Source organism: Thamnophis sirtalis, unplaced genomic scaffold (assembly GCF_051295495.1).
Source record: "Thamnophis sirtalis isolate CommonGarterSnake01/CBP01778 unplaced genomic scaffold, rThaSir2_p1.2 scaffold_1, whole genome shotgun sequence".
Lineage (NCBI taxonomy): Eukaryota > Metazoa > Chordata > Lepidosauria > Squamata > Natricidae > Thamnophis > Thamnophis sirtalis.
In genome coordinates this window covers 88,380,227-88,401,756 of record NW_028261381.1, presented here as the reverse complement: position 1 = coordinate 88,401,756, position 21,530 = coordinate 88,380,227, and the positions used below count along the sequence as shown (strand labels likewise).

At 35.8% G+C, this 21,530-nt stretch overlaps 1 protein-coding gene across 1 annotated transcript; it reads left to right on the top strand.

Moving 5' to 3' along the window:
* The first annotated feature begins 5,614 nt into the window (after positions 1–5,614).
* EIF3M (eukaryotic translation initiation factor 3 subunit M) lies at positions 5,615–21,501 on the top strand. Its single transcript, XM_014068940.2, has 11 exons — positions 5,615–5,734; positions 7,186–7,318; positions 7,941–8,079; positions 8,330–8,453; positions 9,486–9,580; positions 11,863–11,949; positions 12,426–12,525; positions 14,937–15,018; positions 20,373–20,516; positions 20,850–20,910; positions 21,323–21,501. The coding sequence occupies exons 1-11, from the start codon at positions 5,693–5,695 to the stop codon at positions 21,441–21,443; spliced, it is 1,128 nt and encodes a 375-aa protein (XP_013924415.1). The 5' UTR covers positions 5,615–5,692; the 3' UTR covers positions 21,444–21,501.
* Positions 21,502–21,530: the final 29 nt, after the last annotated feature.

Below are 21,530 nucleotides of genomic sequence, written 5' to 3'. Positions count from 1 at the left end.
GAAGCCTAAATGAAGAATCTAGTTTAGTTTAGAGGACAACATCTAACTTGGACATTGTTAAGCTTCAGAGACTACAGAGGAGGGAATTCCAAAGGAAAAAGGAAAAAAAAAAAGGATTTATTTGGGGATTAATTTGGACTCCAGTTGTTGCTACCCAAACAAACACATATCTGAATGGGTTCCTTGGACAATGACCAAGACAATTCATTTTTAATATGCTTGATTGTTGTAGAAATGTTTCGAGGGAAAAATAGATGCTTATCTTTTTTTTTTTTTGTCCACAAGTTTTTACAATTTAAAATTCAGTTGTACCTGAATGACTCAATGTTTTGCAAGAACAATTCTCACAATGATTGAAGAGTGAATAATTTTAAAGGAGTAAAATGAGAGTGTAGTAAAACAGCATTTTATTTTAAGCCATAAATGAAAACTATTTTGAATGTTCACAAAATTAAAATAAAATGCAATCATCTGCTGCCCTAATGACATAAAGAGCAAGAATTTTCAGTGTGATCTTTTATGTTATTTTAATATAATTGTATTGATTTTCATTACATCTTGAGTTATTCTGGATAATGAGACATACAAATATATAAAATAATAAAATAAATAATATAGATCAGGATCAGTGAATACCACTATTACCATTTTCTTGTTTAAAAAAGTATGTTATCTACTTTGGAGCTCACATATTCATTCAATGCCAGCATTCTGTCTTTAAACTTAACCAAAAGAATGAAAGAAACCTGACTGGGCAGAAGTTGGACAGAGCCCTTTAGGTGCACTATTTATTCTCCAGTTTATATTCCCCAATTTTCAGGGGAGGGCTGTTTTCCGCAGCCGCATTCCATCATAAAAGTCTTCCTGATCCACTCAACCTTGTTAGCATTAGTAGTCTGACAACTTATCAAGTTATTGCATTCCACTGTAGGACTGCCCTGCTGCTTGGGAAAAGTTATTGTAAGGTCATGAACTCCACATATTGCTCTTTTACATAAGGGGTTTCTCCTTTCTGAAATGCACAACCCATTCTATCTATTGATGCTAAACAAATATAAGTAACACTACTTGAATAAAACAGGAAAGTGCTTCTTCAATGAGGAAACATAAAACAGAGCCAAGAGAGTCTCTGAGCAAATGAACAGAAATATGTTCACACAACAAAGATTTTCTGATGCCTCTCTTCTCTCCTTTCCATGGTTCTACTAATTTCCCAAATGTGTCTTAAGGGTTAAAGATGTTTTTAGAATGGTGTGTGATAAGGCCAACAGTGTTAATGCAGCAGGATTTAGGAAAAGAATTAATAAGAGTTATACAGTGTAAGAATGTGCTTCTTCTGATGAAAATGTCTCTAAAACCATGCAAATTATATACAGATAAAAGTCCATTACATTTTATGCATGTGGGGCCTACGGAAAAGGGTTTTGTTGATCTTCTTTGAAAGAATATGATTTCTTCCTAGAGTTTTTGAGAAGCTAGGTCAATTTATTTTTAGTATTACCTTGCTAACAAAACAGTTTTCAACTAAGTAACTGCAGGGATTTTCACAAAATAATCTACAAAATCATCCCATAGCCATTCTTCAGTGCGCACATATTTTTCTCCACAATGTCTTCATTGCACTGCTATACAACACTTAAACCAATTTGTTCTCCACATCATGTTTTTGATTACTGAAGGAAATTTTATTATGATTTGAAAAACTTCTTTAAAGTTTCATTTTTGTTCTGCTTGTAGATATCCTTAGCCTGTTCCATCATGAGCAGAATCTCAAAGCAACTAAACCTATTGTGCATTGTAAATTTTGCAGTGTTCTATAAACCCAAGCACCAGTTCTCTTCTTTTACTACTTGAGCTCCCACCATAACATTTTCTTATGTGTGCTTTGCACATTGGTGATACCTGTTTCCAAAGTATAAGTCTATTTTCTTCTTAATCCATCTTGGTGGTCAAGAACAGTATGTCTTACTTTTACTAAATCTATGAAAGACTCAAAAATTCTGCTGGTTCAGGTTAAGTAAAAAAAAACACATAGCTTTTGTATTTTAGGTGAAAGCTGATCAGAGGTGATCAGCTTTCATCGAGGAAGAGATGAAGGAAACATTTTTTGATTTGCTGCTTATCCTCGACTGTGGAGATTCTCAGTCATCCAGGACATGGTTATCCAATGGTGCTTTTTTAAAAAAGGGGCAACTTGGACGTTTTTTCAAGAAAAAAAAACAAAACAAAGTCCAATTGCCTTTTGAGAAAACCACCTTTGGGCTGTTTATCCTCTTAACATCTCAATTTTTTCAGTTCTGGAAGAACAATGATCTTTTTTTCTTTGTCTATCTCTGATATACATCTCATTTATAGCCAAAGTTGGTCATTATCACCATGTATATAATGTTTGCACACCTTCAAAATTTACTACTGTCATTGTAGAGTCTCTAGTTTTATAATAAAGGGGGTGATTACCAAGGACCATTTCTTTGAAACTCAGGCACCGTATTTGTTCTCTCTACCTAACGTCAAAATAAGCAAAGCACACAGCACAATGAAGGACAAGGAACAACATCTTCATAAAAATAATAAAAACTGGAATAACAGATATGACTGGGCTCCACTGAAATCAGTGCAAGATACAAGCATACTATAAATAAAGTGAGGAACAACTCCTAAAAAGAAATTAACTGGAGCATATATTGCTCTTGCTTGATAATAGTAATTATGTTCTGAGAGTGTTGCCAGCTGCAAATATGTAAGAATTAGGTGGCAAGAATATCAAGTGCTTTCTGTGCTTTTTTATTTTTAGGTCTTGATGTTAGAAATCACTGGTCTGTAGTAACTTAAATATAAATTATGAATTCATGGCAACAGATTAATCCATAGAAACTGCTATTTTGTAACAAGAATGAGAACCAAACAAAGTCATTGGAGTGGATTTTTGTAGTGATATAACTCTACGAAAACAATTTATTTGTCTCATAGCACAGGCTCTAAATCCAAATACAAGTACGATGATTTATGTTATTGTAATGCTTATACATTTCTTTTCCAGTATAGTTCAAGGAGCATGACTGAAATAAGTGATTATGAAATGAATCAATGTTGGTTGACCAGTGCCTTTATGTTTCCTAGTTCCATTTTAATGCCTTGTAAGAAGCTTTATGCACACTCTTTGCTTTTTAAGTAGCTACCACTTTGCAAGCCAATGATTTTATAGATCAGGGAGGGAATATTCTAAGATCTATAGCCAAATATATAGTCAGATATAACTATTTAGTCATCTTGTAGATTTACTACTACATTTTGACAGTATAGCCCTCTCTAATAATTTCGATATTTTTTTTTAATTTCTTCATCATTACCCTAAGAAACTGCTTTTCCAGAAGCATAAATATGTGGCTGCTTCTCAACATTATTCTCATATGTGACAAATCATCCTGAGATATTTTTTTTTTGCTTCTTGAAAGTCATTTTAAAAAAAAAGGAATATGAGAGGGTAACTTCCACATTTCTTTGTCTTCATCTTTGCTGTTACTAAAACATCATGACTGTTTCCCACTTATTCATTTAAAAGCTTTTTTGCAGCCACCCTTCTTATTTGGCATATCCTTGGTGACTCACAAACAACAATAAAAGCATAAAAATCATTAACAAAAAACTGATGGTAAATTTGTATTTTATAATTACACTATAACTATTGTATAATAATTGACATAATTTAAGGCTACTTCAAATGTTAAAATAGGATACTTAATGCAATATCATCTCCATTTTCTCCAAAAACACATTAAACAGAATGGAATAACGGAATATGGGGATATTAAGGGAAAACAGCAGACTGGGTTTTTGTACTAGGTTCCTTCATATTCACTAAGCAAAAGTTTTACCCTATTACCTTTTCACCTTTTCTCAGCCTGCTACTTACATGAAATGTCCATCCTCCACATAACCTTGTCCCCCAGAATCATTTATCTCAACTGCTATTTTGTGTTCTATAGTTCCATACTTTAAAATAGAGACAAAACTTCCCCTATTTACTCAAATTGTACCATAGTGCTTTTAAAAAAACAACATTCTAAATACAAAGGCCGGGAGAAACTTTTTAAAACAGTTCTAATATTGGATCTAGCATCAGATCTTAATCAGAAAAGGTGCTTTGTGGTTTACATAACAGTATATAAGAAATGTCAGTTTTTTTAAGAAAATGAAATAGCAATATTTTAATTAATATTTAATTTCCTGTAATAGTAGTCAATGCTATTGTTATTTAAACATTGGTAAATATGTTTTAGTGATCATGACTGCTGTAAACAATCACTAGGGGAAACCCAGAGTTATCACTTTATGCCTTAATTTGTCAAGAGTTAAACATCAAAACATTCCCTGGTATGGAGGCTTCTTTCCTCTCTTTAGTTTCATTGGGCCCAGCACTGGAAGGAAGAAGCAGGGAAGTTTCTTCTTTTTCCTCCTTCACCTTCAATCTTCTATATTATATGAAAAAGAAAGATTTAACAGATCCCTGGAAAAAGGTTCAGGGATGGAATTCACACTTCAAAACAAGGCCCAGATTTACACGCCACATTTGTAAACTACCAGCCCTTCTTTTTCTATCTTTATTGTACTTAAATGGATCTTGCTTCCAGATAAGCACCTGCAAGAAGACAGAGGAAGCATTAGTAAGTTAGTGAAACTTTTTCTAAAATACTACTGGAGGCACAAAGCAAAGTACCTTATTTTATGCCAAAGCAAATGAGTACACCTCATGTGACAACCTTCCATCTTTTAAAACAGCAACACCCTGCTACGCAATTTTTGAATTTTTGTTTCAGCAATGACTTGTTTTCAAATAGATTTAAATACGAAGGCAAAAAATACAATCAAGCCGGAATTGACTAGATGAAAAACGGGGAAGGGACGGTTCCCCCACTCCCCCGGATCAGCATGTCCGATCCCCAAGCTTAAGCAGAAAGCACAAAAATGGCTTTCTGTACTGGGGGAGTAGGGCTTGCTTTAGCTAATGATAAATGTGATGGGAAACTATTGCTTATGAATTCACGAACTTGAGAGCAAGGCTCGTTTTTGAACTTGTGTAATCAAAGGGAGCATGCAGCGTGCTTACCGTCCCTGTCCTACTGTCCCGTTTATTTGTATTACTTTCCTTTGTTCATGTCCATGTTCATACTTATACCTGCTATCCAATGCATGTTTTACAAACTAATAAATAAAATAAATAAGTATCTCCTAACCGCAGAAGAAAAAATCAGACGGGCGAAACTCTCCTAGCCGCAATGCTTTGAAGGTTTTAAAACGAGGCTTGTTTCCTCATTTCACCATTTAAAAAAAACCGTTCAAAAACTTGTTTATTAGAGGCAAAATAATATTAATAATAAAAGTAAAATACTAACACTAACAATAATACTAATCATCATCAGCGTTCAATCCCTGCCGCACTGCGATGGGCAACGCTCGCGTCGTTTTAACCGAAGTGCCGGAAAAACCGGGCGAGCGCCGCCGACGCGAGCGCAACTACCAGAGAGACTGGCAGAACCAGGAGGGCCCGCCGAAGTTAAAAGCGCGCTGAGGAACAGCGATGGGGGGGGGGGAGGAATCTATGCCCCGGAAACGGAAATGACGTCCCTAGAATGGCGCGGCCTTTTCCGCCCGGAGAGTGTGGTGGAGGCGAGGTGTGGGGACTGTCGTGGCCATGAGCGTCCCGGCTTTTATCGATATCACGGAGGAAGATCAGGTTGGGATTACCAAGCGGTTGCTTTCTCTCCTGAGGCTGTTGGCGCCTTCCGTTTTTCATCTCCCCTCCCCCCTCATTCCCAGTCTTTAGGAATGAATATCTATGGAGATTCTCTGTCATCCAGGTCCTGGCTCCGCCCCCCCCCCTTTCGGGGCAACTGGAAGAGGTTTTTTTGTTTTTTCCTTGGAGACGTTTCGCTTCTCATCCAAGGAGCTTCTTCAGATCTTCTTGGATGAGAAGCGAAACATCTCCAAGGATAAACAGCAAGTCCAGTTGTGGCGGGGAAGCACCTTTGGGACTCAGGAATGAATGTAAGACAGGACTACAACTCTGGCTGGCTGGCTCGTGGCAGGCAGGCAGGCAGGGATATTTTGCTGATAGCTTGCAGCAGGACCTGTCTACCTACCTGCCGACCTATCCCACTGGAGGATAACCGTTTAAGTTGCCTTTTCTCCAGAATCTGCTCGTCCCTCCTCTTCTTGCTTCGCATCCAGCTGCCTTTTTTTCCTAGTTCACATGCGCACACACACACACACCTGCCCCCCCCCCTTGCATTACCATTTTGACAAAGTCGGTCTGCCTGCTCTGACAATGCTTCATTGATCAGGAATTAAGTGGACCTAGCTTCACATGCAGTCCAGGGTCTATTTACCCCTATTAGCACTTTACCCCTAAGACAGGACTGAAGCAAAGAAGAAAGTCCTAAATAGTTTTTTGAGCCTAGGATTTTTGTTTTCAGTGTCAGAACTGAACGCAAAGTTCACTTCTGCTTAACCATTTGCAGAACCTTTTATGTTCATAGGGAAAGATAAGTAAAATTGTTGAAACAGCTGAAAATTCAAAAGGCCTTGAGAAGTTTTTCCCAGTTATCAGTAACTAGATCCTGGTTTGCATCATTCCTAACTTCTGGTATTCCTGGTTAGGCATTTGAGCCCTTATGATTTTCTTTTTGACACTGCGGATCGTAAAATGGACTCAATTATGATTGTGGCTGTTGTATCCTGAAATAATACTTATATACTATTTTGTGTGCCTGAAATAATAAAATACAGGTTAAAAAAAGCTAAATGTCAAATATTATGTGTAGCTTAAAATAGACGAGTAGAAAATTTTTCATGAAACAGTCGTGTGTTTATTCTATATATGTGTGTGTGTGTGTGTGTGTGTGTATGTGTGTGTATGTATGTATGTTGTACATAGTACCAACACCATTACTATTCTTATATATTAAACTATGATTAGCTGATCAGTTTGTTCTCCAGCCATGCTGACTTTAATTGATAATTTTGACTACTTCAATTCTTTATGGTAAAATTTTAGTTCCAGTTACACTACTCTATGTACTGTAACAAATTATATTTTATATTAACCAAGTAATGATTATAATTGTTAAGTTTTTCTAGAGCTACTGAGCATGTGCAGTTTTCATAGGCAATGTTCTTTTTTAAAAGGCTGCAGAACTTAGAGCCTATCTAAAATCCAAGGGAGCAGAAATCTCTGAAGAGAATTCAGAAGGTGGACTTCATATTGATTTAGCTCAGATTATTGAAGCATGTGATGTGTGCCTAAAAGATGACGACAAAGGTTTGTACAATACAGATGCTTTGGTAAATGTTTCAAAAATGAAAGAAATAGAAATGATGTAAAGACCAGGAACATTACAAATTAATTGTATTTTCCATACAGTTTTTAGCCTAGATTGGACATATAAATGAACTTAGCTCACTGGTGGATAATTTACAGTGGGAGTTGAATACAAGCCGAACAACATTGATGTATTTTCCTGTAACATGAGTATCTTAAAGGTTACCCTTTACATGAGGAGTGGCAAGGTGCATGGAGATTGAGAGCTGCATTACATTTACAGGCAGGATTAGTTTGGGAGAGACTTTCTCGACTATCTGGAAGTTTAGGATTAGTGGGTATTGTTATAGTTCTGATTCTTTCTGGAAGAGTGTTTCTTGAACAATTGTGCTGACAAACTTTTGTTCATTTCTCTAATCAAGATCAAAAAGTATCAGTTCATAACCTAATGTGACCAGCCTATACTGGCCAAGCCAGCTAAATTATATATGAGGCTCTCAGATTTATGTGAGGCTATTAAATTTATTGCCATTCTAGTGTCAGAGATGAATCAAGGAATACTTGATTACATATCTACAAGACAAGAACTTTTTTCTAATGTGAATTTTTGTTTTCCATATAGATGTTGAAAGTGTGATGAACAGTGTAGTATCTTTGCTTCTTATTCTGGAACCTGACAAACAAGAGGCTTTGATTGAAAGTTTGTGTGAGAAACTAGTCAAATTTCGGGAAGGTGAACGGCCTTCACTCAGGCTTCAGCTGTAAGTGTCTTGTGGGGAGAAAATAGTATGTTTTTCATTACGTAAAGAATCTCTGGTAAAAGAAATCTGGATGTCTTATAAGACTCTACAAACCTTTTTCACACTTCTGCATATGAGTAGTGAAATGGGAATAATATTCTGTAAGGGTCAAAAAATTATTGAATATCACATAATTCAGTGTGATGGTAAAAATGTTTGCTTTTAGCAAACTTAAAAATTGGTGAAAATGGATTTTTTCATTATTGTTTAGGTTGAGTAACCTCTTCCATGGGATGGATAAAAATACCCCTGCAAGGTATACAGTCTACTGCAGCCTTCTTAAAGTAGCTTCCAGTTGTGGTGCTGTACAGTACATTCCAACTGAACTGGAACAGGTAAGCAATTAGACCTAACAGGTGAGGGCAGGTTAATTAATACAAAATTACGAATTAAAATAGAGTTCCTAAAATTATTCTTTAAAAAGACATTAATTTGTATCCAGAGATCGTTCTCAGTAGCAGGATCATATGCTGAGAAAACTGTTCAGGCAGTCCATCGTCCTGAAGATGGAGAGTAAATAAGGTTTTTATTAACTTCACCATCTTCCAGTGTTCCACTGATTCTTTTAAAATACATTTGAGGGGATTGATGGACTCTAGAACACTGGCAATTGGGGGATTAGAATTAGGGCTGCTATGTTTTTGCCATTGGGTCAGGTGCCTTCCATAAGTAGAAATAAATCCAATCCACTTCTTTGGTACTATGTTGGATGCAGATATTTTTCAATTGGAGTTTGGTTTCCTGCTTTCAAATAAATTATGTATGGTAATATTACTATTTCTGGAAGAATAAATATAAAATCGTACTGATTCTCTCTTAATGATCATGTGTTCAGCAACTTCAAAATTATGACTGCCCTGACCAAAGGGTACTTATGACAGGTCCTCTTAGTTGTGATTATCATATCATCCTCATGATCATGTGATCACTGTTTGGACAACTGGCTTATCTATGGCATTTTAGCATGCTATGGTCACCTGATCATAATTTGTGACTGTCGCTGTCAAACAAAATCAATGGGAAAGCTGGTCAAAGGTTGCAAATGCCAATCACATGACTGTGGGATGCTGCCACCATGCAGGATTCCCCTAACAATGGCAACTGAGCCTGCTTGAACCTCGTATCATAAGTCATATGACATCACATTATTACTATTACTTAAAGATGTTGCCCCCAGTCTCAATTATCATTGGTAAGCAAAGACTACCTAAAGGCATACAAGCTAGCTAATATCTGATATCTGAAACTAGATAATATCTGACATTCTTATACCTTATTTTAGAAATGTTTTCATTTCAAAAGCCAAACTATTGAATGATGTTGCTCAACAATAAAAACATACTTTTTATCTTAAATATTTTATATAGGTTCGAAAATGGATTTCAGATTGGGATCTTACCACGGAGAAAAAGCACACTGTTCTTCGACTGCTATATGATGTATTGGTGGACTGCAAGAAGAGGTAAAAAAAAGTGCATGTATATCAATTTTTAAAGTATGTTGAATCCATAGTTAAAGATATGTAGACAAGGTGTTTTAAACTTTGTCATGACTAATTTGGTTGCTGTGGAATTCATTAAGTCTATAATAAATATGTTTTATTATTTTTGGAACATCTTGGTCTTCTTCCATTTTGGACAAAACTCTTCCGGGAAGTGCTAAATCCATCCCAGAATGGCATAGTATAGGAAAATATTCAGCAGGGCCCAGAGAGGAATTAGAGAGGAATGATCTGGATCAATGTTCTGGTAAAGGGTTTTTTGGCCTAGTCATAGGATTGACTCCAGACTGCTTTAACTTTTTCATTTAAATAGATTGTTTGAGTCAATTTGAATATTCAGGAAATGTGGTTGTTAAAACCAGATGGGTAGGATTGAGGGGCAGATAACAGAATAGAAAGTACTTGTATTACTAATGATGAATTCAAATGTTAAATAGCAAGATATTAGGCTTTCAGGATTAGAATAAATGATAATTTCCACATACCATCTATTGGTTAAGCAACAGGCCCCTTCTAGCCTTTATTAACCCCTTCTAACCTAAGGGAAAAGTCGAAGAAGAAGAAAAATCTGGATTTTATTTTGTATTTTCTTGTTCTTAGATGAATATAATAGAACAGAACAGAATAGCAGACTTGGAAGGGACCTTGGAGGTCTTCTAGTCCAACCCCCTGCTCAGGCAGGAAACCCTACACCACTTCAGACAAATGGTTATCCAACATCTTCACAGATTGATAGATTAAATAGCAATAGCAATAGCAGTTAGACTTATATACCACTTCATAGGGCTTTCAGCCCTCTCTAAGCGGTTTACAGAGTCAGCATATCACCCCCACAGTCTGGGTCCTCATTTCACCCACCTCGGAAGGTTGGAAGGCTGAGTCAACCTAGAGCCGGTGAGATTAGAACCGCTGAACTGCAGATAACAGTCAGCTGAAGTGGCCTGCAGTACTGCACCCTAACCACTGCGCCACCTCGGCACAATATTCTTTGTGTTCCCATTCCTAAAGTGATACTGGAGTTATTTATGCTGAATTAATGAGTACATGCATTAATCATCGTGTTGTACTGAGTGATCATACTTTTCTGTTGATGGTTTTTTTTTCCTATTTACATGATAGTGGTGCTAGTGGTTTTCCTTTTCTCACTATGAACATGAATTTCCAATACATTTATACAACGTAATATCCATTCAGGTTCTTTTGCAGAAAACTAATGAGCCTTTTCTTCAAAGCAAATTTGATGATAATAGTGATTGATTGTTACAAGATCGAAAAATAGATTCTTGAGTAAGAGTCTCTAAGGATATTACAATATTGAAGAGAAATTCTATAATACACTCTAGGTACACATGTGGAAATTCATTCTGCTGGATTTTTTGATGTTTCCCCTTTTCGAGTTTAGAGGATGGATGGGTAAAATAATAAATTTTGATTTTGAATGTTTATTTGACAATTCTATCTTGGATTCCCCCCCCCCCCCCAAAAAAAGAACAAGTTAATGCAGAAAATGGCCTTGTAGACTCAGCCAATCAAATATAAATTGATGTTAGATCAAAATTATATTTGAACATTTGTGGTTTATCATTAAAACTTTAGGCTCAAGAGATCATTCAAAGTACTTATATTTTAAGGTATGAGAAATTTAGAAATCTTCCAAAGGTATCACCCAGCATTGCCAATCTTATAAACGACCTTTCTGACATTTTGAGGAATGACACCTGGCACCGCGTTGCCCCTGAAGTCCATATGGCCCTGATAATATTGTGTTATTATAAAGGCTTAAAGGCCTAGACTTTTCAACAGACCGTAGGAGGTGGTTTTTTTTATATATAATACTACTCTATCAATATTCTGTACTGTTTTTATGGCTCTTGTATGGTTTTCTTAACTTTTCTGCCCCTCCAAAAAGGAATTGAAAAGATTTAAGCAATATTAGCATTTACTTTGCTTCTTAACAATTATATACAGATGTGTTTTAGTATTTTCTATCTAAAAGGGCTTCCTACAACCAGACAATTTTCTACAACCAGTTTAAGATTACTGTATAAAATTACTTTATTAATTACTGTATAAAGTTAACTATGAAACCACATTTTAAAAGGAAAATTGAATAACTTCACGGTGCTTCTTTATCCTTATAGTTCTACATCAAAATTGTAACTTTCCATGTGCTTTGCATTAGAATAATAATATTATAATGCCTTTATGAAATGATTTTCAAAAGAAGTGTTTTTCACCCACAGTAGTGACAGTGCAGCAAAAGTCATGGTAGAATTGCTGGGAAGTTACACAGAAGATAATGCATCTCAGGCTAGAGTTGATGCTCACAGGTAATGTAATGTAAAATCATGTGTTTTTCATGGAGGATTTTGTTCAGGAGTAACTGTTTACTTCCTCTGTATCTTTGTAAAGCTGTATTAAACATATGGCAAAAAGAGATGCAGCTAAAACAGTTTTTGAGTGGGAAAAGGACATAAATGCACATATGTAGAAAATGCAGGGGTCTTATTATTACTACTAATTTAATAATGCAGATTTCAGGCATTTAGAATATTGGCAATAGGAAATAATTTGTTTACAAGGGTATGTTATATAATCTTCCAAAACATGGAAGAGTATTTCAATTTAAGTACAATTCATTGTTTTTCTTCATTGTTTCTTATTTCTTTTTTCTGTTAAGTTGTAGTTTTAGAAAGTTTAGATCTAAGAGCATGGATTGTAATCTGTAAATTATTACAGGAATATGTTCTGCTAAATAGTAAAATGAAGTAATCCAATAATAACATCAAAATTGCTTTCTGTTTAGGTGTATTGTCCGTGCTCTAAAGGATCCAAATACCTTTCTTTTTGATCATCTTCTTGCTTTAAAGCCAGTCAAATTTTTGGAAGGAGAACTTATCCATGATGTAAGTATTATTAAAAATTATAAAACTGGTATAATAGAACATGAGATATTCTAGCTAAGGTATTTGAGTGATTTAAGTCCACTTTCTTATGAATGCTGTCAATTTTAATGGTTGCAATAAATTACATCCCAATGTGCTGTAAACAAGCAAGAATGTTAAAATTATCATTGGGCATGCATGCTTCTCCCTTCCTGTTTTCCACTTCTCTGTATTTCACAAATCATGGTTAATGTGAATAATACTTAGTTTCAAAAAGTCCAACTTTAAGTTACTGAAGAAAGTATCTTGCTTAAATTGATTGTGGATAAGTATAACCTACATTTTCTGAACAATGGAAAGTCCACTTAATGAAAGAGAAAAGTGAACTATTTTCTGGACCCAGGATGAAAGACGGACATAATAATCTAACCATAGTTTATTTCTGCTCATGCATGTCATGCTAAATGTCAGCTAGAAAATCTGAGCCCTATTTTCTTTTATTTATTTTTTATTTTATGTACCAGACTTTTATGGCTACCTATCTTATGCAATAACTCTTGTAACTCAAAGCAGTCTAGAAAACATAATTAAAAATAAAGATACCCTTCCCTTCAGGTGCCAAACTAACATTCTCACAGCTCAATCCCTGGGGGAAGAGTCAGATGGTCATAGCCTTCCTGGAGATTAAAAGGGTAGAAATTGTTCTGATTCCCAGTGGGAGGCTGTTTCAAATGTTTGGGGTGGCCACAAAGAAGATTTATGGCTTTTAATGCTATAAATAATGCCCCCCTCCCCCCCAAAAAGAAGTCCAGGCAAAAAATTGCCTCTTTGGTGACCTCAGTATATAGCCACCATGATGCCTATAGCTATTTTAAATATATCGCTTTTATTTGTGCATGTTTGTATGTGTATATATGATGGAGGAATGGACAATTTTGATTGCCTCAGGAAGCAGCCTCTGAGGCCATTTTCAAATCTGGGTTTTTTTACACCTCATATTGACTTTTCAGATATTTTTGAATATGAAGTTCATATAATTGAATCAATTTTAATTACAACTACATAGGAGTATTTTGTTGCTATGGACCATTAAATCAAGGCTGATTTCGTGAATAAGTTCTTGATTTTTTTAATTAACATTTTTGGAAGTGGTTTTTTAAACTTCTTAGGATTGTGAGAAAGTACCTGACCTAAAATTACTCAGCTAGCTTTCATACCTAAGGCAGGACTAGAACTCAAGTCTCCTGGCTTCTAATCAAGCACCTTTAATACATCACCAAATATATGAGGCTACCTTACACCAACTCCGAGAGTTGGCTATTTTGCCTGGTATCATTAATGCTGAACAGTAAGAGATGGGCACAACGATATTGAACACATAAGTGGACATTTTCTGTTGGAATTGTAAAACACAGAATTGCTTTACAATGCATTAAATTACTGCTTTAACCCCTCATTTAGGAATGTCCTTTAGTTATAGTGGCCATGTAAAATTCCTGAATTATGTGTTGAGAAAATCAAAATGTGGCGAGGTTTGTGTCCAAAGAATATTGTTTGGAACTATTGGATTAAATAAACTTTAATTGTGTTTATTAAGGCAATATTTGTGTCCTTTCTGCAACTCAAAAAGATCTAGTGAGCTGCACATTATCCACACTTCTGAATAAAATGTTTGTGAAATGCCTATTGAATTAAATTTAGTTTTATTTTCTACCCACAGGATGGCAAACCTATGGCACTTCTGCCACAGGTGGCATGCGGAGCCATTTGTCAGGGCACGTGAGCTGTTGCCCCGTCAGCTGGCCAGTGCGCAGCTGAGTTCAGCTTTTTTTTAAAGCCATTTTCGCCCTCCCCAGGCTCCAGAGACTTTATAGGAGCCTGGGAAGGGCGAAAAGAGCATCCCCTGCCCCCCCCCCCCCCCGAGTGCCTCCAGAGGCTTCAGGAGCTTCGTTGAAGCCTCCGGAGCACAAAAAAACGGTCCTATGGGCAAAGCAGAAGTTTGGGAACGGACTTCCAGTTTGCTCGTAGGGTCAGTTTAAGCCCTCTGGAGGCCTCAGGGAAGCCGCCTGAAGGTCCCAGAAGTCTCTGGAGGGCTGAAACCGACCCTATGAGTAAACCGGAAGTGACTTACGGTTTGCTCGTAGGGTCATTTTTTGCCCTCCCTGAAGCCTCCGGGGGAGGGCTGTTTTCGCCCTCACCAGGCTCCTATAAAGCCTCTGGAGTCTGGGGAGGGCGAAAAAAGCATGCAAAAAATGGGGAGTGCCTTGCATGCACACTGTGGGGGGTTGTACGTTGCATTATTGGTGTGACACACCCACGCACAACCCCCCTGCACTCCCCCCTCTTATGGCATGCGAGCCAAAAAAGGTTTGCCATCGCTATTCAACCCTATTGGATTTATTGATAATTTCTTTTTCTTTTCTTTTTTGTAGCTTTTGACCATTTTTGTAAGCGCCAAGTTAGCGTCCTATGTCCGTTTTTATCAAAACAACAAGGACTTCATTGACTCTCTTGGTAAGAATGTTGTTATCCTCCTTTTATTTATTTCTTAAATCTATGTTGTTGTTATTAAGTTCAACCTATCCTAGCCTGTTCAGGAAAGAGTGATATGAACGGGATACTTCTCTTTATTCTATAGTAGGCTGTAATAATTTCTGTTTGCAGAGGTATTGTTTCACCTCTGTTTTCATCAGTAAGACCTATAACCCAGCTATCTTCTTGTAATTGTATTTGCACATTACAGCTAAGTTAAGGCTCAGATGCACCATTGAATAAACTACTTTTAGCTTCCTCACAGATGTGATTTACCTTTGTTTCTTATTTTTCAATTGAAGACTGTCCCAAAGTGTATCAAAATGAAAATGTGATTTGATAATTGCTTATTTGGTATTCTCCTGGTGTATCAAATTGGGATGTCAATTCTGTGCCACATATTATAGTAATAAACTATGTTAAAACTTCCTAAAATATTAATTGGGATCATTCAAAGTAAACAGGCATATAAAGAAATGAATCTGTCTTTCTATAAAGTAGTCTATAGATAATTTGAAAACTTTGTAAAGGAACTCAAATTACATGTCCTAGATCAACCCTAGATCAAAGGGTTCCCAAATTTGATATATTTAGTGTGCTGCTACAGCACCTAAAAATCCTAGCATTGTTCTTCTGAAGAATAAGGTTTAGAACAGTTGCACGTTACTATTCACAGTGAGTGGAATTGATTTCCCCCGTCCCAAATGTTCTTTGCTTGAAGATGTTTTTTTAACCACAGTCTTGGACTTTAGTGCTGGTTACAGGCTTGTGCCCTGTCTTTTGTGTGCAAACATTGTTTAGTAACCATTAAGGTACTAAAATACAGTAAAATTAAATACTTCTAAGTGTTCTTATGCAAGCTTAAGCTTTTTCAAATGTATTAAAACCTATCAAACCATATTCTATCACAGTTAATATGTTTCATAGGATGAAGCTTTGTGATGGAATGTTAATGTCAGCACCCTCTTTATTTATACACCATGGAAAGAAAAGGAGTAGTAATTAACACTTTGACACTCCCCCATTGGTGTGTAATTGACTGTTTCAAAGGAGCACTGGTTCATAAGTAATTGCATGCATGAAAATTACTTTTTCTGTATTGCAGCATTTTAGGACAAGGGTCAGCGACAAAGCAAAAATTGTTCAGTGATGCAGGCTTTTATATTACTGCATTACAATTTAGGGATATTAGTACTGAATAAAATACACAGGTCTGCAAAAAAAATTTCGAGAGCTGTTTTGGTTATTCCACATAATCTTTATGTTTTTCGGTGCGCTGAATCCAAAAATGACCTCCATTTTGTCATAGGACATCACGTTTCCTGACAATTTAGGTAACTATGTTAAATAAGGCAATACCTCAAAATAAATGGAAATAGACTTATAAAATTAAAGTTTTATTACAATATTTTCATGAAAATCCTTTTTTGAACTGAAATGAGCTCACCTACACACACTAAACTCGATTCTTCTTCCTTGTGAGGCTCCTCTTGGTGCATTTACGCTTGTGAGTAGCATCTGGAATGTCTCTCTGAAGCATCCAACAGTAGTCTGCCATCATTGTAATGCTCCATTTTCCCTGGTATCTCCTTTCCATCTCTTTAATGTCTTGGTGGAATCGTTCACCTTGTTCCTCACTCACAGCTCCCAAATTTTCAGGAAAGTAGTCAAGGTGGGACTGGAGGAAATGCACTTTCAAACTCATCAGGCAACTTAAAGCTTGAAATGCTTTCAGCATTCTTCTGACGATCTTTTTGTAGTGAGGATCTTTGTTATTGCCTAAAAATTTCTGTACGACTGTACGACTCTTTTTGAGGATCCATCATGGTATTGACAAACTCTTGATCAACTATAAGTCTTCTAATGTCTGGTCCGACGAACACACCTTCCTTCAATTTTGCCTCCGACAGGCATGGAAACTTGGTGACCAAGTATTTGAAGCATTCTCCATCTCTTGGAAGTGATTTTACGAATTGCTTCATCAATCCCAATTTTATGTGGAGAGGTGGTAGAAGGACTTTATGGGAAGGTACCAAAGTTTCTCGGAGGGCATTTTTTTCACCGACTGCTAGCACCCTTGGCTGCCAACTGTTCTTGGTCCAGTGATTTTATCGGTCTCGACTGTCCCATAGAAACAGAAAAGAAGGGTATTTGGTATACCCAGCTTGTTGCCCGAGCAGCATGCACAAGACTTTCAAGTCCCCACACACTTGCCAACCATGGTCTTCATATTTAAGTTCACAAAGAACCAATTCCAAGTTCTCATAGGTTTCCTTCAAGTGTACGGAATGACCTACAGGTATGGAAGCATAAAAACTGTTGTGGAGTAAAACTGCTTTGAGACTTCTTTTTGAAGAATCTATAAAAAGACGCCATTGCTCTGAATCATATTGGATTTTAAATTGACCTATCAGACCTTCAACATCGATGCAATAAACCAACTTGTCTTCCTGGGTGAAGTAAGGAACGAACTCCTTTTCATGATGTCTGAACCATGAAGATGACACTCCTGGCAACAGTAAATTCCTGCTTTTCAGCCTTGATCCAAGTAAATCAGCGGCATCTTTGGGAAGATTCAAGTCTCTTACCAAATCATTCAGCTACTCCTGACAAAACAATTTTGGTCTTGTATCATCTTCAAAGTCAGAACTTGATTCGTCATCTGGTTCAAGTATTACTTCACCTTCATCGGAGCTAGGTATCTCTTCCAAGGTAGCAGGGGGCTTGGGTACTGGTATATCTGTGCCATGGGGGATAGGACGAATTGCTGAGTGAAGATTGGGGTATGAAATGGAATGCTTCCATTTGGAATTAAACCCTTTCACATTGCATGAACAAAAGTAACAGTCATCACTATGGTTCTTTTGCTCTCGCCATACCATAGGAATTCCATAACGGAAAGATTTTTTCTTACCCTTGAACCGGTTTCGGAGGTCCTCAACACACTGTTGCACACTTTATGAGGTGCCCAAACTTTATCTTGATCTCCAATTTTTAGTCCAAATTATGCAAAGTATACTTTTTTCACAAAGTCTGTAATATTCTGCTGTTGTTTCAACACTGTATATTCATCACAGATTAAACAGAAACTGTCTGGCAAATTAATACACTTTCGCGGAGCCATAACATAACAGTTGAAGAATGACAAGCTAACATGAATTGCGATGAAAAAGTGTGCACAGCCTGGAAACAAGAATCTGATGATGATTCGTGCATAAGTATGACATGCAGGAGAGAGCATCTCTGTGTCTGTACACAAGATGTCACAGTGCTGGCCACGCCCCCTGCACTGACTGGAGATGCTGCTATCTGCCCTGTGTTTCCTTCCCACTGGATTCTTCAGGAAAGATTAACCCCTTCTACCATTAGAATCACAGACTTGAAACTTGCTTAGCTTATGTATATATTGCTGATCATCAGATTTACAGTGCTATATTTTTTTTTACATAACTCGGACAAACCCTTTAAGGTTTTTTTGGAATTTTATATCTTAAATGCACTTATGTGAATTAATTAATAGTAATTTGGACTTTAAATTTGGTTAAAAACCCATAATATAAAAAAATACCAAAAATTTAAAAAATTGATAAATTTGAAGACAATTTTGCATGTTGTGGCAAATCATGGTGTCTAGGAGTTTTTTCAATATTTTATTTCTTTTCAGCACACCAAAATAAATGGAACTTAGATGAAAATAATCAAACAGCTTTTTAGTCACAAACCTGTGATATTTTCATAAAATCAGGATTTAATATTTTTGTGGGTTTTAGTTTCTAAAATAAATACAATTTGTTTCCATTGGAAGAAAAAATGTAATTCTAAAGCAAATACAAAATGGAATGCCACTGCTCTTGTATCATTTAATGAATACTGTAGAATTTTTAAAATAATTTAGTATTTCATGCACTTGAAGACATTGGATTAGATCCACAAATTTGCCCTTAACATGGTGTTGTTGCCTTTGAGGAGATAAAGTAAAACAGTGACTTTTGCAAATCTGTCCTTCTGTCTATGATCCATTTTTCTTCAAAAGTTTGATTTCTCTCCAGAAGCATTAAAGATGGCAATGAGGGCTCAAGTAGAAAAGAAATGGGCCAATGTAATTTCATTTTCTTCCTGTATTAAAAGAAGCCTCTGCTAGATCCATAACTATATAGTAGACTAGGCTCAGATAAGTATATTCATTTTTTCCAAGCAAGTTTAGCTTATTTATTTATACATGAAACTGAACCAGTTGCCTTTATACATAAGTAATAAGTAGGCTACATGTGATTTTTTGAAATATTAAGATACAGGGAATTGCACAGAATGCATTTTATACCTCTTTTTTGTCAATCCATTTAACTCAACTACGATTATTAATTCATCTGGTATGTGAAGAATTCCATAAAGGGCTACAATAATATTTCTATTCTTAAAAATTATTTTTCCTTCTCTTTTACTTGCTCATCTCCCCTTGTTTCAAAAATATTAACAAGCCACATGAAGCTATAAAATCTGTTCAGGAAAGGCTCCCACAGGTGGCATCTGTTTGTTACAATGCATTGCCTTATTAAAGTTGACAGGTTAGGCCAACAGTTGTATTATCTTGTGTCAACTGTGAATCACCCTAACATGTTCACATTTAAATCTCATCATACAGACAAGAGGCAACCTTTTTACTTTTAAAGGGGTAATTAATGCTTCATTTGCATTTGTTAATTAGAGTTAATGCACAACTAATTGATTTTTGGTGCTTGTAGATTTCTATTAAGCCCAGTTAGCTGTAGTTTCTGGAGCACCCTGTTTGGTTGAGTTATGATGATCACATTTTTGTTGAATCTGTGCCAGATAAATAGTCTGCATCATAATTATTGCTAATTAATGCAGCATTGTGTCTGGTAGCAATCTGCTTTCTGCTCTTATATTAATATAACAATGTTATTAATTCAAATATATAACAATTTGTTGTGCATTTGGATTTACTTTGGCAATTTCTAAAATATAATTAATGTATTTTCCTAACTTTCATTGAGATTTTTCTTTGTCTGCCCTATATTTTGAGGAACTTTACTTAGGTCTACCAATGTTTGGTAGAGTTGTATAAGCATTAAATTGGCACTCAAATTGGCAAAGTTGCTCACTGAATTAGAATTCTGAAAATATTATAACAGTGTTAAAATAGCGCTCACATTTTGTATGTACTGGTGTGTTGGTACTGTGGTGTTTCATTAATCTCTGCAATTTATGAAAAGAATCTCAGTTATAAAAATGATTTTTCCCTAAATCATGTTATAAGAAAATTATTTGTCAGAGTCTGCACGCAAGTAATTACATCTTAGTATTCTTTAACATAGGTCTGCTGCATGAACAGAACATGGCAAAAATGAGATTGCTTACCTTCATGGGAATGGCAGTAGAAAATAAGGACATTTCTTTTGACACCATGCAGCAGGAACTTCAGATAGGAGCTGATGATGTGGAAGCATTTGTTATTGATGGTAAGATAATTTGTTAAACACAATTTTTAGTATAATTCACTTCTGTTGAACATATATTTTTCAGTTGTAAGAGTTTTTAAAGCTGAATTTTAAGTGGAATACACAATTGCTTTAATAGCCAAGTATAGTTTCTGCAATGTTGAATATAATTTTAGAAATAAAAAAGTGCATTGTATTTATTTTAAATAAATTAATGTATAAAATACTTCCTGGTAATAATGCTTTCTTCCTGGGTTGAAATAAACCCACATTGAAAGAAAAGATGTTACTACAAGGATATTTTGTAGAATTTTAAAAGGAATTCATTACGTCTCATTCTGTTTTGTTATATAGCTGTGAAAACAAAGATGGTTCATTGCAAAATTGATCAAACCCAGAGAAAAGTAGTGGCCAGGTGAGTCCTGTCTTTTTCCCCACCATCTTAATGTTGTCCTGATTATAGTACTTATACATCTGTTTAATATTTTAACTAGAAGTAAGATAATTCTTATCAGTTTCCTGTAGTTAAATAGTTGCTATTTATCATAATTTTATTAAAGTTCAGACTGAATGTGATTAGCTTATTTAATGAAAGAGTCCTATTTTCCAGCACATTTCATTTAATGGCCAAACAGTGGCGAGAATACTAATGAGTCCTATATTATGGTTTTTAACTGCAGCTGCAGAATCCTGGAGTAGCTGAGGCTTGCTATAAACAATTTGAAAAGGGTTTTTTTTTAAAAAAAATAATCTAGATTCTATCTTGTATTTTCTAAGTAGAAAAATGTAATGTTTTTGTTACTTTCTTGTTTTTTACATTTCTTTAGTCACAGCACACATCGGACCTTTGGAAAACAGCAGTGGCAGCAGTTATACGACACTCTGAACTTCTGGAAACAAAATTTGAATCAAGTGAAAAACAGCCTTCTCAGTTTGTCAGATACTTGATTCTTCATTTATAAGTTTATCACATTGAAAATGGATGACAATAAACCATTCAGTTTAATTCTGTGAATTTCTTTATTGATTTACTAA